Genomic DNA, 25,166 nt, shown 5'->3' with positions numbered 1-25,166 from the left:
GGGTGGAACACACATTGCTTGTTTGATTGTCCAAAAGTATTATAAGGTAGTCAATTTAGTTATAAAGCACGTTTGGAACAAATACTAACTATTAGTATCGAATAATTAATTTATCATGAGAAAGTATTTTTCAGAATATCTTTTATTAAAGTGTTTTACTGCATCAACAACATACAAAGCAGTAGAAAAATGACGTTGAATTATTTTAATACAATATAATAATGCATAAAAAAATAATAAGGCCATGCACATAATATCTCGACCAAATCACATATTCTGAACGCCCCACTCAAATTGTCTCTTACAGTTATATTATTTTAAAAGTCAAGGTCAGCAGTTTCCATGATACAACAACATTTTTTAAATTACAACAAGATAACTAAAATCGATATTTTTTGTTAAAATATTCACCTATTCGATATTTTTAGAATTCTGTAAGGAAAAATTTTTTAAAATTAAAATGTTCACATTATTTGTCTACATCATAAATATTTGGCATATAATTTAAAAAAACATCAAATGTCTTAAAAAAGCTCCCAAAAACGTAAAAAAAATTGAAATTTTTAACAAAAGATGCAATATTAATAATATTGAAATACCTACAACAAATGTACAAAATCAGTTTTGTAAAAAATTAGTGTTGTGTGAGAATTCCTTTTTTTTTTTGTTATTTCCAATCATCAAGAAAAATATACGAGCAATGTAAACACAACAATTACAATCTAGATAAAATGTACTACCAAAAACCACCCTCAAAGAAACAGTTTAAATTATATTTTAGATTTTGAGAGGATAGATGAATGTATCGATTTTGCAATGATATGTGTTTTTATATTTATTTTTTTTCTGTCATCACGGTTTCTTGCAGCAAAAGTTCTTCGATTTTCTTCAAGAACAACTTTTCTGGTATAAAAGTGAATTCAGTTGATGTCTTTGGGAGGTAAAAATTTAAAATACCCAATAGTTTTCAAAAGCGACAGGAGAAACAAACAACAAATTAAGGGAAAACTGGAATTTTTTAGCAAAACCAGTTTTCAAAAAAATCGATAGAGTAATTACTATATATAATAATGGAAATTTCCCATATTATTTTCATTAAACAAATAAATGCTATTTATTCGTAACCAAAGTCAAAACCAACTTGATGATTATAAACATAATTATTATAGGTTGGTCCTGTTATATTTTATGCTTAAACTTGTTATTTATTAAGTAGGAGTCACTCTTAAATTTAAAATCATATGTTATCACTTTATCAGTTAAGTAATAAACCCATAACGCAATACAGACAACTCACACACTATTCACGACTGATGATCAGTTATAAATCTAATAATATAATAAGTACCATAAATCATATTTTTCTTTTAATAAGAAACTTACTGTACTTATTGCCATAACGAGTAAACAAATTACATTATTATTAGTATCATACAATTCATTGATCGCTCTCAATCAAACACATCATAACTGAATGCCTTTCATATGAAACGGATAGACGAGAAGCAGGCATTTCAAACATTCTGCCAAAAGCCCTTTACCCAGACAACATAAGACACATGATAACATTTATTACTAAGTCCAACCTTATCAATAGTATGTAATATGTAACTTATATAACATGTAAATAATTAAGAGTTAAACTCTTTGTTGCCAATGGCCATATAGTTGCTGAGGCTTAATTAAAAAAAAAAAAAAAATTATTGATCGATGTTTTTTAGTTTTTAGTAGACGTAAATATATTTTTAATTTATATTCTTTCATTCAGGTCTCGACTCGAAGCTTTCGAACAAACGTGTTCCGTGGATCAAACGACCAGCCGGTGTGCGGGGCCGCCATCCACGTGTCGCGAATCCATTCTTGGCATACTGGGGACGATGTTGAGGACAAATTGCGCGTGCAAGGACACGTCGCCTTCCAAGTTCTACGACTGCATGGGGTGGCAACGGGTGTTTTGGTTCAACTCGTGTGTGGGTACGTATACGCAAAAATATTAAACTCGCGCGTAAAGTAGATATCAAAAATATAAATACAAGAAATAAATTTAATTTATTTTTGAATCGAGCATATGGTTAAAAATTAAAAACAAATTATAACATGATGAAAACGCGTTGTTTATTTCAATTTTTAAATGTTAATATACTAATATTTAGATTTGCATACAAATTATAAAATATTGCACCTAATAACATGTTAATATGAGTAAATTAATTTTATTTATTTCATTATTATGTATTATTAACTTAATCCAGAATTAAACTATTATTTCACTAAATAACTTCTCAAATCACACTTTGAAGAGTTCCAATCTTTAAAAAATATATTTATTATAATATACAGAAAAAACGATCATATGACTGCGGTGTAGCTAAAATGCCTATCTAGAACGCCGTGTGATCATATTTTCACTATTTAAATGTTTATCAAAACTAATAAGTACTGATATAACTATTACTGTAAAAGCTTCTTTTTATTATGCGCTTTATTAAGTAAATAATGTTTAATATAAGATTTCAAAGTATTTGTTGTATTATAAAAGCTAGTGTGTAACCAAAATACATCGAATGGCATGTCCAATCCATAGTTAGTGGATGTCTAATTCGTTGTATGAATATTGCTCACACCTAGGTCTAACTCACACACAAGCTAATTAAACTTGACTCGCGTTTTACTAAAATCAAGTGACGTTTGAACCATGGTACAATTAAGTCAAAATTTGAGTAACCAATACGGCACAAGTGGATGTCCACTGAGATCTAATTTACATTGTTGATGACTGCATATTACTAGAAGACTACTCATCAATGTTTGATTTACAGTGGTATAATACAGTGGTTTTACTGCATTTATAACAAGATACACAATGAATCTCGGCTTTTGAATTTTATTTTGAATTTTAAAAAAAAACCAGACATTATGCCAATATAGTTAATTCATTAGTATCATTTCATTACAAAACCAATTACACCTTACAATATTCGCACTTTTAACTGGGAAATGTCAATTATTAGCTTGTCATATTCCCTACCAAGGGTATTCCTAGTGAAACAAGGTTCACTTATACCTATGTTTTCCAGAAAGTGGAATTCCCTAAGCAGATTGACCACCGTGATCAAACTTGCAGCGCACGAGAGCATTATATCTGAACTGAATAATCCTTAAAATGATAAAATACACTCTTACCAATCCTCCATAAGATATCAATGTCATTGCATACCTAGAATGTGTCCTAAGCAAGCTCTTCGTTAAAATTATTTTGTAATGAGCAACTAAAGATTCTAATTTCATAACTACTCGTTGTTATGGAATATGGATAGTGGATACTAATTAGTACCATTGTTTTTACAATAGATATTTTGTATATTATAAAATCAATGTAAATTCTATTGTATAACCCGTATTCTTCCATAAATATACTTAATAGGGTTCACGTATCTTCAGATTGTGACCAATGTAATTGTTAGTTATGTTTCAAAATCATTTTCAAAAAATTTGATATTGATAATATGTCGATTTAGACTTCAAAGTCACCACAATAACATTTTTTATGTTCGAATTGAATAATGAAAGTAATAATAACTATTCAAGTTTGTAATTTATAAAATAAGTTTAAGTCAATCATGTCTATTGATAACTATTGGTTGTGTGATATACAAAGATTTACTTTTTATAGATAGCCGTAATTAATAAATTAAGAAGATTTGATGGAACTTTCACTTAAATATATATTATATTTATAAATCTTCTTTACTAACATATTATAAAGCTGTTGATTTATTTTTATGCAGGGTACCTACTCTTAAAATGTTCAGGTGTAATTTTGACTAATTTTGTTTTCTATGTGATTCTTAAAATCTTGGGAAGATTATATTATGTTACTTTTCATCCCTGAATTGCATCTCTAAGTGTTGGATACGCATAAATTTGGTTTCCCCTATTGAAAATCAAAATTGTTTTCGTTTATATTACACTATAGGCTTGCCATTGGTTAAAAAATATAAAATATTTATCACCTATGTTTAGATATACAATTTTTTATTTTTTTTAAATTATATTATTTTGAAAACTTGATATAACGAATTAATGATTATGAAGCAATATAATTAATAAAAAAAAATATTAATTTTTATTAATACTCTATAGTTATAGCAATATTATGTGAATAATATAGTAATATTGTTATCTATATTCAATCAAGAAACACTCAGTTTTGTCTCGTTATATACGGTATACCGAATCCCAAAAATATTAATGGTAGAGAAGGTTATTATTATTATTACTACTATGTATTTTATATATATTCATATACATCTGAACGTATAAAATATACAACAATAATGTGAGATTTATATTGAAAATCTTTTTGTCCAAACTCAATAATAATATATCCTATACAAGAAACAGAAACATTGATTTATTAATTTGCAGGAAATCCCATTACAATTTGTTGACAATTTTTAATAAATATCTTAATTCAAAACCCGCATAATATGACATCAAGAAACTAATTTTGAATGAAATTACAATTACCAACAATGTTTATGAAGTTATAAAATTGCTGAAACTCTTCAAAATATATTAGAAAAAATCCTGTAGAAGAACAATAATCTTTCACAAATCTAGAGTTTTCCGGGGGAACTACAAAATAAAGGATTGAAAATAAAGCGTTTAACTATTACACTAAAATTTAATTGATCCAAAATGACGAAAAGCCAAAGGAAATTTTTTGACAAAAAAGTTACCTTAGAACAACTTATTATAGGTCTATAAGACCTTAAAGTAAATTGAGCTGATGATAAACAAATATCAGAAGTATGGAATTTAAGTTAGTTGGTTAAAAAGAAAACATACTAAACAAAAGAAACAATTAATCAAAAATAATCAAAATATTACAACAGAACAAAAATGAGTCACGTATTGATAAATGAAAATATTATAATATACCCACTCAAATTCTTACATGACTTTAACACTCCAGAAAAAAAACGAATATCAAATCTAATATTGACAATAATTTCGATCAGATTACTAAGTAATTAAATAACCACCGTAGAAATTGACAAAATGTTATGTCAATGTAAAACAAAAGTCTATTGCCGTATAAAAAGAGGGGCCGCATACCTTTCATATTCCTGCAAAATCTACGGAAAAAGCAAATTAAACTTTTCTAAATGTATACAATACGTCAATAACATATACGGATTAGCTAAATTTTCAAATACAATAGCAAAAATTACTAAGAAATAGTGAACAGTTACGAGATGTCTTAAAAACTCAAATTTGTTTCTGAAAATTCAGATCAACTGCGGACTATCCTGCAAAATTCAATTTCAATTTTATAAAAAATTATACCTAAATATCATGTCAAGATTCTCAACAATATAAACTTGGAGATTTCGAATTCTAAAAATATTAAGTTAAATCATCTGAAATGGATACAAGCTAAATTACACAATATAACGTTTTTACATCAAGAAAGTTATATTCAACATTTCAAACCCATTAGTCGATCTTTAGTGGAATATTGACCGATCGTATTAAAAATGAATTATACCAATATCGGTTGATCACGTGCGGATTCATAATTACAGTTTAAAGCTTTGCGTGTAAAGAAAAGTAGTTAAGTTTCTATAAGTGAAGAAAGAATTACAATTTTTTGATGGAGAAATAATGAAATAATAATATTATTATGTATAACACAGTTTTTTATTATGCTGCATGTGATAATACTAATAATATACCTATACTAATAGTGAACGAACAACAGACATTTAAATTGTTTAACGTAATGAAGAAACTTTAAGCCAAGTAAATTTTGGGTCCCTAAATGATCAACGTTCTACATTATTTCTACTCGCATATTATAACGACATAACTGAATAAATACAATTCCTATAATACTATAATAGTGAACCTTTTTGCTGATGGTTTTAACTTGCGGTGCATAGTCATTAGTCACTAATATTAATACAATCCGAGGAGTTATCTAAGAAACAACACCCAAACTCAGAACAGTGGTTAATGAAAACAGCTAGCTGGTTTTAAATTTTCTGTAAAAATATTTTAATCAATTTTTTTCCTTAGGGAAAGAGTACCACAAAAATTAACAAAAAAAAAAAAATTAAAAAACTGTCATTCCTAGTCAAAAAAAAAAGAATTGATTTTAAGAGCAATCCACTAGATCCATGACCTTAAATACTTTAAATTTAATATTAGTAAAAGGCCAAGTATAGTGAAAACGATCAGCCATACCATACTACACTGGAAGATGTAAAACCATGTCTGGCACGCTGCCATGAACTTTTCTCACTTAAAATTAGCCTCAAAAAAAAAAAAAAATAGTGGAACTTTCAATAATACACGAAAAGAACAAAATCAGATGCATACTACCACCTATAAAGCTAATTATACCTTGGATAAAAAATAACTATACTAAAAATTGTCGAGCATAAAAAAATCTACGTATTAAATTTTAAAACTAGAAATTTACTCTTACTCATTCAACGAAATAAACAGATTTTAAACATACAAAAAATGCGACGGACGTTTACAACAAATTATATGAAAGTTTTATTTAGATATGCAAGCCAAAACAACAAAGTAAAGATCAAAATGGTAGATCGAGAAACAAAAAAGCTGTTTTATAATCCATAAACACCAGTATTAAATATTAAAATATACAACCTTTGTAGACACAAATATCCAAATAAATAGGTTGTAGGTCACCCCCCCCCCCTCCCCAACCAAATAAAACCGCTAGTTTGGTTTTAATGATATCTAATTTTTTAGAATAATATGAACACTTTAAAGATTTTGATAAATTTTGACAACATTTGAACTTTAAATAATTATAAAAAAAAAATCAAGCGAATTGAACTTAAATAGTTATCAACTGTTTTATAACAACATATAGACCTTGTGTTACATTTTCCAAAAAACTATATTTTTTTGAATACATAGAATGAGAAAAACCGTTCCGTTCAATTCAACCGTATAACCAATATCCAATTATTACAAGAGACAAAACTATAGTATTTGATGAGTGATGACACTGAGGTATCTACTTCGTACATGAATAACTTAATCCTTTTATAAATATTTCAACTTTTTTTTATTCAAGCGCGTATTATACCTAATTACTTTATCAATTATCAATCTATTCAAGGTCTAATATAAGTATGTAATACACAAGGTGCATATGAGTACAATTCAGAACATATATATAAGCGTATTCATAAATATGTATGATATCAAATTGAATTTGCACAGGTAAAAACAAATTGTAGTTTATTTATATGTTTAAAATGTTTAAATGCTATTTTTGTTTCAATTTATTTATATATATATTAATGCTTAAAATATTGTATACGAGATTAATTCATATATATATTTATGGTATAAGCAATTTTTACATATGGACTTTAAAAACATTCGGTTAGCATTAACTGTTGTGTCTGGCAGACAAGTGTGATTGATAGGTAGATACGGTTCATTGGCCGCCAAATTGTATGCATTGTATTTTTTATCACGTGTTAATAGTTTACAGAGCGATCGATTAACAGCTTATCTCATCATATATATTTTTTGTTCAATGGACTTTTTTCTGCAGCCTTGTCATGTCGGGGGCCTGATTTTAAAATACCATCGATTATAATTACTCTTCAACCAATCACAGAAAAAAACAATTTGTCCTTGGATCTTTTCTGAAACGACATTTTATTCGCAAATCACATATAAAAAAAAATTATAAAATATTAAAATAAACGTTTGTTGGGAAATGAAATTATTCACTTTTCCGTCAATCTGTCAGGTCTACTTTTCCATTGTCTCAACGGTAGGTCTTTCTTCTATAGGCGAGTGTGTACCATAATAATTACTATACAGTTTAAAAATAAAAATGTTTTTTGACAGACATTTAGAACAAAATAATCATAGTTTTCATACAATATGGGGAAACACGACAAATATACCAGAATGTAAACTGTTATACACGTATTTATATGTAGATAAATGATTAATTATTAACTAGGTATTTTATCGAATTATGTATTATACAGGGTGTAGCAGTAAACCTCTTGTCATTGCTCGTGTGGCTATTTTAATTATTTTAATTATTATTGATTATTATTTTTCAATATAGGATTTAACATAGGATTTCAAAAAAAAATAACGAAAAAATGATTTGCTTTATTTTTAACTGACAATTTTTTATCACAATTTAAAATATTTTAGGCACGCAGTTGTACCAACAGCAAAATCAACTTTATTTTTTCAAATAGAAACAAACATATTTTTTATGTATTTTGGTATAGCTTTTTTTTCTGAAAATGTCGATGGTCTAATTATCGATTTTCGTTCACTAGTTTAGTAACTACAGTCGTTTAAAGCTTAGTATATTTATAATACGAGTATTGATTTATCAATACTCGTAATATAAATAATTGATTTAAATTTCATTCACTAGAGGTATATAATTTTTTAAACTATATTTTAATATAATATCATATCTATTTATAGATATACACTCAATCGGTTATATTATAATATCACACTCCATAAAAAAATTCTTATTAAATTTTGGGTTAAATGCATAGGTACAAAATATTTGACAAACATAGTTCATTATTTTTAGTTAAACAAAAAATTATTTAATATTAATTACTTACCTACCTACTATTATTGTATTATCGCGATTCATTTATAACTTAACTATTTGAAAAAATAAAGTCTTATTTGCTCTTAAATCTTAATACAACTGAGTGGTTGAAAATGTTGATGATAAAAAAATTGCCAGTTAAAAAGAAGGAAACAAGATTTTTTTATGATATTATTTATTATTGATCTAAAATCATTAAAAAAACCTCCTGTAAAAGGACATAAGATATAATCAGTATTATATGTAAGTACCTACCTATATATTTATTCTGTATAGTGTATAAACTGTGTCACTATAGGCAACCTGTTAGACATGTCAGGCCGTCTACTATATATTTTCTAAATAAAAGTTGTTCTCTCTCTGTAGATATTTAGATATCAATAAAATTAAAATACGAACAGGACTCTGTAGAACTAAATATAACGACGATGATAAGAGTTTTTCATATTTTGATCTCCTTGAAATCGCAAAATCAATAAATTTTGTGAATATTATCTTTCTGTAAACATTTTTAATTTTTCAAGTTCCTATAAAACAATCTTGACGTTTATTATTCCCGCGTTGTCATACACTTCTCATAAGCTCGATGTTCTGAATTAATTATCTTATACGTTGGTAGTTTCTGTTATCATTAATTCTTATTTATATAAAATAAAAAAATGTTTTCCACAAAAGATACGAATCAAACTTCCCCCCATAAGAGTATAAAATATATATGTTACATACATTGTATGTGTGTGTGTGTGTGCGAGTGCGTGTGTATATAGTTTACTTTTTTTGGCACGTCCACAACCGACAAAATATGGTTTTTGAGCCATATAGCCTATAGCAGTAATATAATTCCTTATATTCATAGGACGTTTTTACGATAGGTACTTAAGTGTATTTTTATTTCCGAATGTAAGAAAAAAAAATAAACGGTTAAAGACTTATATGATGTATGCGATTTAATGACAGTCCTGCGATGTCCTCAGAATATATACATATATACTCTATAGATTTTATACAGGAAAATATCGATTTTGGGGGATTTGATATTTTTTTATTTTATTAATGCTAGTTGTGGACTGTTGTAGGAAAGTTTTTTTTGCAGCTGAAATGTTCTTGAAACTGTTGCCAAATGTGAAGAATTTCCAGTTTTTTTTTTTTATGTTAACAGTAAAGAAATATCAGTGTCAAATACCATGTTTCGTGCTGTAAATGCACTAAATACGAACTCCTGTTTTATAATTTTCATCAATTATAATATCAGATCATGTTATGGTGATTATGACCATCATGGGCACCGGGTTTTCAAATTTGCATAGGGTGCTCAAAATCCTAAAATGATTGAAGTAGGTAATGAGCAAAAAATGCAAAAAAAATTCAACAAAGCATTACTTGTTAACTCGTTTAATGACTTTTTTTTGTATAGTTTTACTATGTACCTAATATAAACAAATTATATACAAATAAGCAAAAATAATCTTTTTGTAATAGGTATATAATAATGAATTAAAATGAATTATTATGACATAATTGTATTATGAAATGTATGTATTTATAATCTATTGTATTATAAAATTTCTAAGTTTCTAATAATAAATTAAAATAGCTTTACAAATTTCAAAGGTATTTTGTCTCACTTTGGTGGTCTTTATAAATTTGTTAGCTATATTTTCAATATTTATTTCTTCTTTTTTATGTACATTTAATAATGCTACATTATTAAGCCATATTTGCGTCATTGTTGACCTTAAAAATGTTTTTAAACGCCTAAGAGCAGAAAAAGAACTCTCAGCAGTACACGACGAAACTTGTACGGTTAACATAATTTTAATTAATTTTACAATTTCTCGTACCAAATCTTGTAAGTACACTTCTTGTTTTAAAAAAATCAATTGCGTCTGAAACTGATGATATATTAAAATTTTTTGCTTTAGCGACATCTAACATAATATTGCGATGCAATTCTAATTTTGTCCTATCGAAATCAGGGCCATAGTATTCAATTATAATGGATGTGTTTATTTTTTGAGGATCTACTATAAAGTAACCAAAATAACAAAAAAACCCAAAACATATATTATTTGAAAATTATTATTTCTACATGTATTGTAAATGTATAATAATATTGACGTATTAAATATTTATATGTTTTATTTATTTCACGGGGTGCTCGAGCACCGCAGCACCCCAATAGTCGTCGCCCATGATGACCATAATACTATACGCATTTAAACCGGTTTTGGGTTGTCATTTTTCAGTGGAAGCACAAAGGGATTTCCATATGACCAAGATAAAGGACTCGGTAAAATTATTATCGCGTCACTTTCACACAACCACCGCAGTGGCGGTCGATCATTACGATCAGACTACGGCGATTGCGGTCAGACCACTGTCGCCGGCAGTCCCGTCGACCGAAGCCATGGACGTGCCGACCACAACCACGGCCAGGGTACTGATAGCCGGCAAAAAATTTCGGTCTGATACCACGACCGTTGCGGTAACCACGCCCAAAGCCACCACGACTTCAGTGGCGACCACTGCTGTAACAACATCCGTCAGCACGGTTTCGACGACTGCGTCTACTACTCTCTCACTAGCCACTCAAATTCCTTTGCGTGAGTTAATAATAATAATTATTCACTCGACAATGAATTCTAAGTGGTTTCATGCTCAAAATTACCCACCAAATAATAATTACTGAAATTAAACCACAAAACCCTGAAAGATATTTTGTAAAGCCAATTGTGTTGAATTAAGACTTAAAGTATAATATACCTATTTTATATATAATGTATAAATTACATTATTATACGTTGAGTGTGCTTAATTGAAACTGACAAATGTAAAATCAACTATTATTACTGATTTGAACTTTTGTTTAAATCAATATTTTTAATGATTTTTCATACCCAATTATGACCTATTACTATTCAAATGTTTGAACCATTATATTCAACAACACATATTTTACCTAAAATATAAATTATCACTGATCATCAAATAGCATAACTATTTACTTAAATAAAAAAAAAATGATAATATAATGGAATTAAACTACAATCGAACTTAAAAAATATAAAAATATGAATTTAGTTTTAGTTTTATAAAAATCTGGAACAAAATTATTACTTACAAAAACGTGTGATCATATCTTTTTTATACCTACTAAAAATAGCTGTTTTTTCAACTAAAACCAACATCTATCTGTCCCAATTTTTATATTTTACTTAAATCTATATAATGACATAATTGTATGTAAATATTTAAAACGTTTTTGATGTAATTAAAAACTAAAATTGTTTTATTTAGGAGGATGCAGTTTGCAGAGATCGCCACACTACAATAAACAATTCATGTCTGAAGGTGACGTAATCAGGGTGAGTAACTTCAATAATTACAGTTCATGTTATTAATTTATCAGAGGGATGGTATAGCTTTAAATACTTAAAAATATGTTGAAGTCATATTATATGCCCCATGAATACTAAAATGGACTTTTTTTTAAAGTTGGATTGACCAAAGTTTTTAATATTGATACATTTTATTCGTTATTGTCTATTTTCACAGAATTTTAATAAAAATAAAAATTCTATGTGACTACAACTTTCGAGTATCGCGCCATATCCATATAATTGATGGGCTTAAATATAAAAAGTTCAGTTTCAATATATCAAATTGTTTGAGAGATCAGTTTTGAACTTAAAATTGTAATATATTATTATTTCATAATTAATGATTTTTAACGATTGCCTAATTTGAAAATTACCTTAGTTATTCTACGTCAAGTTTTTTTTTTAGTTTGGGTTTGAACTTATCAAAACTTTACGTAAAAAAAAATAATTAAGTGAAAAAAAATTCTGCTAAGAAATAAAAAGTTATAATACAGAAATATAGAACTTTTCGGTTGTGAATAAATATTTTTCACTTAGCTAAAACTTTTTGTTCTCATATTCTTATTGGATGGCTGAGACTATTAATATGGTATATATAATTTTAGTCACCGCTTATTCATTTAGTGATGTAGATAAAGCCTATTATATTTAATACTATAGTTAAGAACTGATACATTCAAAATATGATTATGTTAAATTTTAAACATGCAGCTGTTCTGATTTCCTCTCGGAATAGCCGTCTACTACTCGATGTTATTATATTGTGGATGTACTATAAAGTGCAAGCCTTAACAGCAATGAGATTTAGATGATGCCTTTCTAGGATACTACTTCTCGAAACCTCACGATTTTCTTTTAGTGTTAAGGAGTGGTTCAATAAATGTATAGTTTGTATTAAGTTTATGTAATGGTAGAAAAGGATTTGGTTGAAAGTTTGAATGGTCAGTGCATAAAAGAATATCACGAGTAATACGTTCAAACTTTTAAATCAATAAGACTATGCAGGGTGTATTAAATCAACGAAATGAAAAGAACTTTAATGATAAACGAACGAACACGAATTTTAGTGATTGGCGAATTCTGCCTGATATTATGTCATGTGAGCTTTGTGTCCACGGAGAGGCACTGAGAGCGTTGCCAATTTATTGTGCTTGGCCATTATTATATAGGTAACCGTTTCTGTTCCCTCTTAGATTTCTGTGGCTCAGCATCGCGTGTTCGACCTGCTGTCTTCGAAATTCACTAATTTGCGTGTGTACCGTATTGGATTGCATTGGAACTCGCGTATCGGCGTGTAATCGTTGCATATTATTGTTGAAGTAACTGTTCTTCATTTGTACTTATTTCTACTTGTAATTTGCTCCAAAGCTTCGAGTATTTATGTGCATTATTCTAGTGGCTTGGCGTACGAGTTTGTTCAGTGATTGGTTTGGCGGTATGGACATGCTTAACGTTTCTTGATGCAATATATATCATCGTGTAACGAGAGATATAATGCAACTTATTAAGTTTATAAGTTGGTATATTATCATTTTAACTTTTGATGCTTAGTCCATGTATACTGTAATATGTATTAATATCTGTGTGTTGTGTATGGACACCATTGCCGGTTTTTGCTATGGATTGATATATTGTGCAATCATTTAATTGCTTTGTTATTTCATCAGATCGTAATTTGTTGCTTCATTTCTTCTTCATAGTTTTTAATTGCCTTGTTATTGTGAAATAATTGATAATTTTATTATGGTGATTTTATTGAATGATTTCTTTTGATGTTGGTTGCGAGTTAGAGATTTTTAATTGGTCTGATTGTATTGTTTCATTTCTTCTTTGTACGAAAGTTTTTTTGATTATGGGCATAATTTATACTTCGATGGCTAGGAATTTCGGTAATTATTATCTTAATGTTATTTATAATTATAAAAGATTATTTTGTATTTTTTTAAATTTCATTTTGATTTCAGCAATTCCATATCTGCCCCCCTGAAATGTTTTGTGTTTTATCATGTCATAGTTGCTTGTGAAACTCGCTGTCCTGAAACTCGGGAGCTTGTGAGAGTCGGCGATGCAGACGTCAATGTCGTTGAAATTACTTTTAGAAGTCACTCCTGTTGTCGTCATGGGTAGTTAAAAAACAAAAATTTAGGAGGTGATAACGGTTTTTGATAAGTCTTAGAGATCTCGTTTCGAGCGCGGGAATGTTTGAAATTTCACTTNGCTATGGTCTACGTTATAAATAACAATACCTGATAAATTCGTTCAAGTTTATTAACCTAATACATTAATAATACTATACGTATATTACGTTACCACCAGATTGAGAAGCTATTTCAATGATTTCGCGCTTTTAAAAAAAAAATTAATTCAAAGTTATAAGGCCCTGATTATGAGTATTAATTCATTTTTTATATTTATTAATTTATTAATGTATAAAGTAGATAAATTAGATATATATATATACATTTATTACAATATTAAATTTTAATAATTGGTAATTGGTTTTAAAAATATCAGTTTTCAATAGTTTTTCAACTCTGAAATTTAAGATTTCTCTGAAAATATTCTTTTTAACCAAATCTCACCAATTGCTTCTTGGTTTGGTCATTTTTTTTTTTTGCCAGTTAGGTGCAATATTACAATATGATGTTCTATTTCATCACTAGTCATTTCAAAGCTAAATTTATATGATATTGGAAGTATTATCTTACATTACTATATATACACAATATAATTGTGTAAAAAACTGAAAACCAAACTTCAAACAATTAAAACAATAAATATTTTTCAAAAACTATTACATTTACCGTTAAAGTTACTTTTATGCCTTACACAGTATATTATACGGGATAGCGGAAACCCCTTTAAAATATAATAAACGGAGATTTTATTGACTTTGTTTTTGTTATTATAGCTTCACAGTTTGGAGGACAACTCGTGCTCCGAGGTGTGCCACTGCAAGACCGGCGAAAGTCTGACTTGTCAAACCATCTGCGTGGAAGTCGAACCGTGTGAAACGGAAATCGCGTACTACCATCACGAGTCACCAGCGTATATCGCATTTCGTGGACGGTGCATGTGCTACGTCGGAAGATTTATTTGTATGCGACCAAAAATGGGTATGATATTATGACGAAATATATGGTTATTATTTTAGTGTTGAAATTGTGGTTAACATCGAAAATCTATGTACCCGTCTCATAACTATTTTATTGCCAGTTCGGGTTAATCAAGGTATTACTTTTTGTGGGTATTAGAATATGAAAGCAATTATGTTATTTAGTAACCTCTCACTGCTGACTATGAATTTTCGAATGCTATTGCCTATAAGATGATACATTTTTCAACTCCATAATTTTTATATAATGTCGGTCCTTTTTGTTATCCTGGTTCTATAAATATACTTCTCGAGAAATGATCTTAATTTTCTAAACGTCTCTAGGACTTATATACAACTTAAAAAAACTACTTTTAAGTACCTGAACAGCTACCGCATTACAACTCGCAACGACCAATACATATTATAGTGTAGGTAGTTATTTGATTTTCACAGCATATTTTATAACATTAATTCCAAAAACAAAGTATTTTGCTATCGTAGATATATATGTACTATAGAATAAACTTTCACTGTTATATATTAAGATCGGGTTTGAAATATATTTAGAAATAAAATGAACTCAAATGATGATAAATATTCAACAGGTTTTGTTTATGATTGCAGGAAATGAAAAAATATTTTCATAATCTGTTCATAAAATAAAATATAAAACATATTATATTTTGTTGCCCACCTGTTAGTATTTCTAGTGATAAGAAACACTTATGTTTCAAATGTTTATGCATTGAAAAAGAAATGTTTTTTCTTCTTTGGTTTGCGTTACTCCCATTCAGCACCCACCAGCATTTGATATTTTTGTGTAAGCGGTAAAATTCACAATATTATTTTAATAATGAGATACTTGTGATTTGTCGAAACAGGTTCGTATACGCTTGTACCGGGAGTGTTTCTGTTCTTGGGATATAGCGAAAAGGACGAACAGCTGTTGAAAAGTTTGGATATTATGAACTTTGAGATAAAAGACATCGTTTACACCATACAGAAGTTTATACAAGAGCACATGGTGTTTAACGTGAGTATCACAATGTATAACATGTACAGTGTTGTTGTTTTACTATCTTGTACTACAAAATATAAAGTCCGAAGATCGCAGTGTTGGTCCATATTATTATGTGTGCATTACAGTGGAAGTTATAATATATAATAATTATTAATTATTATGCGGTATGATAGCGTTCTAATAATGTCATATCTATATACATTTACTATGATCAATAGCGATAAGGAATGGGATTGTTTTGATACCCGATGGGTATAGTTAGTATAGGTACGTAAGTCAAAGTTGTGTTTGTATCTTGAATACACAGCTAGTGTTCTGTCTTGCAATGTACCTACTATAGTAATATGTACATAATCATTATAAATGATCAACAACCTATTATACATACTTATATAGGTCATCTTATAAGATATCTCATATACTTATCTTTCCACCACTCTTTCATTCAATCACAAAAATATAGAAATTAGTAAATCAATTTTTAAACGGTTTTCAAAAAATAGTTTTTAAAATGTCGATCTTTTCAATTTTTAAGAAACGCTGAAACGAAAATTTAATTAATTTTAGATTCTGAGTGAAACGATTAATGTATTGATTCGAAAATGTTTTGATTTTGTATTTCTGTCGGTTGTCAACATATGAAATAGTTGAATTCTCCAATCCTCGTCATCAGTATTTTTTCCGGTAAAAAAGTAAATCTAATTGGTAATTTAGATATGGCAAAATTAAAAATTCCTAGTACTATCATAAGGTTAGTAACCTAACCTTTAGAAAGTGTAAAAAATACCAAAAAAAAGTGTTTAATAAAAACTAATAACTATAGTCACTTGAAATTTTCACCAAATATTTATATTAACATTTTCCATACATTGAAAAATATTTAAACTATTTTGATTCTTTTTGAGCTATTTATAGCAATTTTTCATAAGTTATAAGTTCATAAAAGTTTTTTTTTCATTTCTTCCTAACATAAGACATTTATAATATTATTTTAATATAGGGTTCCAACAAGATTTTCTACCTCCATCAAAAAAAAGTTTAACATAAAGTTTTGTTATTTATAACATTTTTGATTTTTATTATTTTATTTTAACTATTAAATTTGATTATTTATACAAGTATGCTAAGATGACACAATGTTTCCACTCAGAATAATTTACCTAAAGAAATTAATATAAATATAATACATCCATAACAATGACATGCTTGACAATTACTGCACAGCAAAGCATTACCCACTTGTCCACCTTTTTATATTTTTTAGTTTTACCCAAAAGGTATATTTAATCAATACAATTTCAAAATACTGGGTTCGATGCAATTTGGTTAATAGAAAAAAACACTGCGAGGCAAGCATTGTATATAGGTACTGAACTACTGAAACAGGAAAACGATAAAATAAAAATTATTTTAGTTATGTAAAAATAAAAAATATTATCGTATTACTTATGTATATGCTATACTACAAAATATTTTTTTTTTTCCTATGAATAATGGACATTATGATAATAAATATTGTTGGAGGAGAAGTTCTGTTTAGTTGTAGTCGATCTTATCTCATTATTCTACCATATTGATAAAATAGTGAAACAGATGCTATTGTATGTGTAATATACTAATATGTATATTGTTATTGTTGTTTATGAATAATTTGTGTGAAATTTAATGGGTAGGGTGCTTATAATGGTTAATTCCATTACTGAGCCTGAACTCCAATACACACGATTCCTGTTCCTCAAGATCAGTGTAACCGAACGAAATTAAATTGATAACCTCCTCTCTGGCTCTTCATTATGTTGAAAGAAAACAAAAGCCAAATATCGATTTCTGTTTTTGAAACATTTCGTGTGGATAATAAATTAAACCAAATAAGAACCATGGGAAATTTGACTTTAGGTTTTAAAATGTCGGACAATTACTAGAAAAAAAAATAATTTAGATTTCTAAATACTGTTTGTAGTTACTAGTATCCGTGTAACAATTTTTATTACTCACCATCCAATATACCAATGTCAATCCCTTTAAAGAAATATTAAACGCTATTTTTGCTTAACTCCTCTAATAACGTTATTTTTCTTATAATATGATGTCTTATAGATGTTTAATCAATTAATTTTTTCACAACATATTATGTAATTAAATAGTCATGTTAAGCTCATATTTCTCATGTGCTCACAGAATGTACCTATATTTGATTACAATTTTTCCACATTTATAAACATTTTGGCAAAATTAATTAGTTTTAAAAAATTGTTTTTATTTCCATGGGTGTGGAAATTAGAAGATGTGAAAGTGGCATTTGATATATTTGTTGCACCCAACACCACAACAACCAATATTTGTGATGTTACCCCCTGAAACGTATTTGGGATGAACTCGATTGTTGGATGTAACAGTAGTTTGATTACGACCTTTGATGTGTGGTAAAAGTGCTTCAATTAGGTATGAATTGCAAACACATAATATGATCAGCGAAGGTCAGCATATAGGTCCACCAATGATAGTATTTTTATCATCAAACTAAAATACTCTTTTAAATTGAATTAATAATATTATTTTTACTTAACACCAACGAAAAAAAAACATAACGTGAATAATTCATGTTTAATTTATTTCCAAAGTTTATAAATTATTAATTCTGACATGGGCAAAGTTAAAGTCGAACATGAACGCATTTAAATATAATATTACCATTGTGAAGTGTTTTAACCGACCGTCTTGATTAAGACAAAAATATAATTTTGCCGAACAGCAGTGAAGATGGCCAATCTTTATATGACTTTATAGTTTATCCTAGGTTTCAAATATCTGTTATAGAACAATAATAGGATTCATTCAAATATGATTTTATTTCATTAGTATTTTATTTTCAAGAGCTGCGTTTGAGAGGTATACGTACATTATGCCTACAACTACCTACAAATGGACCTATTTAATTTTAGTTGAATGTGCTACTTTTATACGGGTCATAATTGTTTTTAACAAAATATATTAGAGTCGAAAAGATTTAAATAACATTTTCAGTCACCTGCATAGACCTTAAACGTAGTTGTGTTAGAACAATTTATTGGTAGTTTTAAAATTCTGTAGGAGTAAATTGAATTTTCCACAGTAATATCCTTGAAAACAAAAAAAGGTCTTACATCTTCAAAATGTATAATATAAATACATATTTTTTTTTTTTATATCTGGAAATAAATATTTCAAATCAAACAAATTACTTTTATATAGTTCGTATTTATTAACTACCCATTATATTTCTTATAGTGTACAGTGATACTAAAATGTTTTCTTAGAGGTTGTGACAGTTGATAGGTTATTTGGTTTTGTAGGTATGTGATATTGTGTGACTGCAACGTGATAATTTGTAGTTTTTTTTTTGTTTTTGGTAACAATATATTCTAAAAACCTAATATGTTTTTTAAAAACTCTAATAATAATGTATTTTTGGATATTTTGATAAATCGCATGTGTATACGGTATTTACGGTGCCTATTCTGTAATTTCAATTTGAAAAGTGAAGTAGATGTAGATCATTATTGGTTTAATAAACATTTAATGTATGTTTGAAATTAAAAATATTCTATAATATAAAAGCTATCGATTTAATTTTTATTTTCTATTCCCATTCGAATAATATTCAGTGTTCGTACCTACACAAGGTTAAAAATGTTCAGATTATTATGTACCACTTAATTAACATTTACTGGGGCTTCGATTTTAAACCGGAAGTAAAAAAAAAAAAAACCAACTATATTTTCTCTACTATAGCTATTTTATCGTATTCAATTAAAAACATTTCTGGTAGACCCAGCCCTTAATTACATAATTTACAAAGCAATTTACTATCGATTAGTTTTATAATTTTTCATCTCAACTTTCTGTATCAAAAAGCGGTTTTGGTTTCTAGACAGTTGAACAAAAAGGTTGTTTGTGAAAATAATTAATATAGGTAACGACGATAATATTATAACGTGTAACAAACTTGAAAGTTGTAACTTTTGTTGTACAAACTATATTATTATAATATAGGTACATAAATAGTTGTTAATGGGGTGATTATATATGTTTTCAGACTACATGCAAATTGCAACTACACAGCATGTCATTCGAGAATATGATCATAATGGGGAAAGCGTCTCAGAAACTTACCACTGGAGGTTACCTCAAAAACGATGCTACGGATATCCGGTCTTCCGTTCTCCAAGATAATGTAAGTTTTCCTCAATATTTTTCACACGTACAAACTGACTCACACTCCATGTACGCAAATAAATTCATATTACATATTGTATTGATAATTATGAAATCATATCAAAAACCAAACACTAATCTTAAAATTGGCGTCAAATTACACTCTCTAATCTAACGCACATTAAGTAAATGGTGTATTTTTTTTTTATCAAATATGCATATAATATTATAGGGTGTGTATAACCGTTAGGTGCTAATATGGAAACACGTCAGCCGACTTAAGGCTATGCCGTATACGCGAACACCGTCAAATACTTTAATACTATTATAGTTCAATTTCAAGTTGTTCTAAAATCATATTTGTTCCTTATAAAATAAAAATGTTGAACACTGTTATATGATAATATAATAACATCAACGTTTTGTACATTTTATAAATTTAACTAGGTAACATTTTTTTTTAAAATTATTTTTACTATCTTAACTGTTTTAACACATAAAATGTTTTCACAGTGACTTTAAGTAATTCATTTAAAAATATATACGATTTACAAAACATCAGTTTTAATGAGGATCCTGATGAAGAACAAAGCACAACATCTTAAGGCATTTTTTCAATTGGCTGTTTTTGTTTTATTCCCAACACTTTCCAGTGAAGATTTTTGAAGATTTTTTCTACTGTTAAATTAATTTTTGAGTGATATTTTTTGAAATGATTTTTATCCAAATTTACAAGAACGGTATTCCGGTAAAGTTGTGGGTATGTTAAATATGAAAATATTAATCAGGGTCATAGGAAGTTTTAACATCAATTTGAGGGGGTGGGGACTTCAATCTGGCGTAACTAAAAAACTGCACATTTTTTTGGGAGGGAAAGGTTAGCACATTTTAGTCCCCTTTACTCTCAAGATTTTTAACCATAAATTCAGGGGCGCTCAGATTTATTTTGAGGAATGCGTTATTATTGTCCATTGATTTTTAATTTTTGTTTGAGATTCTACAGTTCATACTTGTCATGTCTAATGTGTATGAGTAGTCATATTATTAATGTAAAATACATTACTAATGAACATTTAATAATTTGTTGTTTTGAGCTATAGTTTATTAGGGTGTACACAATTTAATTTATATTCTCAACACCGCTGACTGGTTTATTGTTTTATTTATGTATATAATATTAAAGGTTAGTTTTTCATTAAGAAAGACTAGTAGGTATTTACTAATTTTTAATATTCCAATTCATAGTCGATAATTATTTTTCGAGTTGGGTTTGTGTATCTCTTGAGGTAAATATTTTTGCTTGGTAGGCCTAAACGTGTGTTTCCAATTAGTGAGTAATTCTGGTATTAGATAAACTGTTTATTTTCAATTTTTTGGGTTGCTAATATAAATATTCCAGATTTTGTTAAGTTATGATACCGGTATAATTATCCGTATACAATAAATTGTTCGTTGGTAGTACAAATTATAAAATATTATAATATAGTACTAAATAAATTATACATATATTTATTTAACTAAAATATAAACAGTGTGCATAATCAGAACTGATATTTGGGAGCAGGAAATCCTGCCATTATAGGGAATATTATAGATATGTCTATCCCCATTCATATTTGGAAGGTTTGGTTAGGTAGTAATACATTTTGAGTCATAGAGTTATAATACGTTTGGTGCCTGGTTTGTTTAAAATACCTTGATGCCATACCTTTTCGTAATTCTGTACACAAAAGAAGGCTGTTGTTTTATTAAAAAATAATTTTATTATGATTTTGGTCATGCCCCGTAATTGGTAAATTGTTGAATTGAAGGATTTGAATCCAAATTAATAAGATATGATAATTTTTGAGAATGGTCTTATTCTGCTCAGCATAAATCTTTTAAGAGTCTTGGAGATGTATGAGAATAGATGTGTTGATCTATAACACACTCTCCAGTAAGCTATTCGGTATTCATGCATTAACAAATATGTTTAATGTTATGAATTTTGAAGTTGAGATACGAATTATTTATATCATTTCTACTACCATATTATCATAGATTGGGCATACCAATTTGAGTAATATACAAATATAAAACCTTCAAAATAATCACAACCTCATGGATGTAATAGAAAGGTACTAAAATTGACTATAGACGTCGCTTGACAGTATACTATTTGTTTTGATCCATTATTATAGTCATATATTATACCAGATAAATTTCATTTATTGTAACGTTTCGAATCCAATACTAACATTTCAAAGCTTACAGCGGTCTCATATATTTTAATAGTAATTTTTTAGTACCCCTTGAGTGTTAAGATAAAATTCCATCATTGCGTGCCTATGCAAAAAAAAAAAATAGCCAACATTTTTAGTCACCAAAATGTATTGTGTTTAAAACAGTAAAAGTCGAATTATTACCTATTTATCACATCAACGACGGTGTGTTAACATTAAAAAATAGGTGGGTATAGGTACTTAGAATTTTTATTTTTTTTAAAGTAATTTTTTAAACAAAATGTAAATATGATTATTGAAATAATACTAAAAAGTGGTTTACGTAATTAAAACTATACGTACTCAGCAGTATTAAAAAAACTTTTTGGTCTTCGTAAACCCTTTATTAAACCCCATATCATTGCACACATATATTATATATCGTATTAAACTTTTAAAGGTTAAAATAAATTTTGTTTTTAGATACTTTACCGTGCATAAACATTATCTTTTCAAGAATAAAAATAAATTTTCTTATCACCTAGTTACTTACGACGCGCGACGCTTAAGAAGGTGTGATGGTTTTAATTTTTTGTAAAACTGTATGATATTTTGTATAATTCAATTTGCTTATAATTGATTAGTAAAACGAACCTAATAATAAGCACCAATGCGATTTCCCTTCCCTGCTTTGATCTGGTTATTCAATAACTTAAATAGCTTAACTAATAAGAAATTGAATTTTTTTTGGTTAAATTGAAACTAAGTTAACTGGAATAAAATGTATTGTATGAATATTATAATTTATTATCCCGTGAATTTACGGTAATTTTTCCTACACAAACCATTTACTAAACTTGTCACCTCTAATGTATGATAACAAAAAAATACTAAATAGAATAACATTTTTTTTTACCTCTGGGGAAATCGCTATAAACAGAAGTTAAATAATTATGATTTTACAACCAAAATATATTTCTGAATAGAAAAATTTTGTATTTTATATTTAAATAAATGTATAATATGGAATTACTAGAAAACAAACTAGTTAACCAAGCTAAATTGAGTTGTCAAAAAAACTTTTTTGTATTTTAGTGAGTGGTTGAATGGTTATATACTCTGTTATATGGAGTAATGAATATTACATTATTTCGTATATATAATACACAATACACATACATAAATATATTATTATTTGGATACAGAGAGTTTTTTGAGTTTAGATATTATTTGAATGTCCATTTTTTTTTCAATTTGTAAACTAAAGTGTAACAATTTTAGTTATACGGTCAGGAGTCTCAGGGCAGATAAACATTAGGTACACAACGAATTTTAAAAACGAAGGAACCTAACCTAACGAAAACAAAATATGATATAACACAATACATAATCTTCTACCCTCCGAAAAACAAAAATCTAAATTTATGTTTACGACGAATTCATCTATTATCTTTATCTTAATTTTATCATTTATATACCTTTCAAAACATACCAAATCCAACAGTTGATATAAAAAAAATGTAATTATTTTATAAAGAGCTTAATACTATGCAAATAATATTAGGCCTCTTAAAATATTGATTGATAATATGCCATCATTTTTAAGTCAGATAGACCACTTTACAAACTTACTATAACAACTTAAAATTGTTTTGTTATTTAACAATTGTACCAAGTTTAAAAATGATTTACTTGGTTCTGTATGAGTTTAAAAAAATGATTAAATTCCATAACCATTTTTCATAAGTGTCTTTTTGTGATGTACCATTTTTGTTTTTGAGTACCTAATGAAGCTTGCAAATGTAATACTAGTAGGGCCCCTAAAATCTGTTCTTACCTCAATTGCAAATATTTTTATTATACGCCGATATTTATTTATAAATGAATTACAATAATGTGTGATATTAATATGTATAACCTACATTATAATTAAAATTTTTTATGCGAAACTAAATGCCTAATGCGGCTTGTGTGGCCGTCTGCTATGGTGTCGGTGAGCGCAATGCGAGTCACGTTCACGTAAGCCAAACATCTGCCAAGCTTGTCTTGAAAGCTAAATTTTTGTAAATACCTATATTATTTGTGTGATTATTTACCGTGAAAAATTAGTTTATTCAACAGTTTAGCACAATAACTATACCTAAATTAAATAAGTCATAATAATAGAATATTTTCAAAAATGGAGGCAGACAATGTTATGATTTATAATGGAATTCAAAATAATGACTATTACTCAATGCCTAGGCGCATTTATAACATAGTATAGACACCTAAGTAATTACCACATTTTCAAAAATTATGTATGGTTTGGTAAATAATGGTTAGATAAAATGTCAAGTTTACATTATTATCATTATCTCTCTCATTTTTTACTTTTTTATCTCACATAAAATTCAGTGCAAGTTACAAATGTATGTTTATAACTGAAATAATCAAATATCGTCTTTCATTGACAGACCTCTGTATAACGAACTTTTCGCGCCATTATCTTTGTGCACCCCATTGAGGTACATCAAAATAATAAACATAGCCCTCAGCTGCAGTGCTGGTAAATATATTCGAAACGCATTCACCACCGACTACGTACTTACGAACCAGGAAGGCTGCAATTGCGGTT

At 27.9% G+C, this 25,166-nt stretch overlaps 1 protein-coding gene across 1 annotated transcript in view; it reads left to right on the top strand.

Annotated features, from left to right (window-relative positions):
• The window catches only part of LOC111029340, a 190,385-nt gene that overhangs the window by 152,626 nt on the left and 12,593 nt on the right, over positions 1–25,166 (top strand). Inside the window, exons 8-13 of the mRNA XM_022308306.1 lie at positions 1,769–1,974; positions 10,903–11,259; positions 11,954–12,021; positions 14,948–15,152; positions 16,015–16,166; positions 20,230–20,367. Of these exons, the coding sequence (XP_022163998.1) occupies positions 1,769–1,974; positions 10,903–11,259; positions 11,954–12,021; positions 14,948–15,152; positions 16,015–16,166; positions 20,230–20,367 (1,126 nt within the window). The remainder of the gene's footprint in view (positions 1–1,768; positions 1,975–10,902; positions 11,260–11,953; positions 12,022–14,947; positions 15,153–16,014; positions 16,167–20,229; positions 20,368–25,166) is intronic.

The sequence above is a fragment of the Myzus persicae genome, unplaced genomic scaffold (assembly GCF_001856785.1).
Source record: "Myzus persicae strain clone G006 unplaced genomic scaffold, MPER_G0061.0, whole genome shotgun sequence".
Lineage (NCBI taxonomy): Eukaryota > Metazoa > Arthropoda > Insecta > Hemiptera > Aphididae > Myzus > Myzus persicae.
This window is presented reverse-complemented; position numbering and strand designations above follow the sequence as displayed.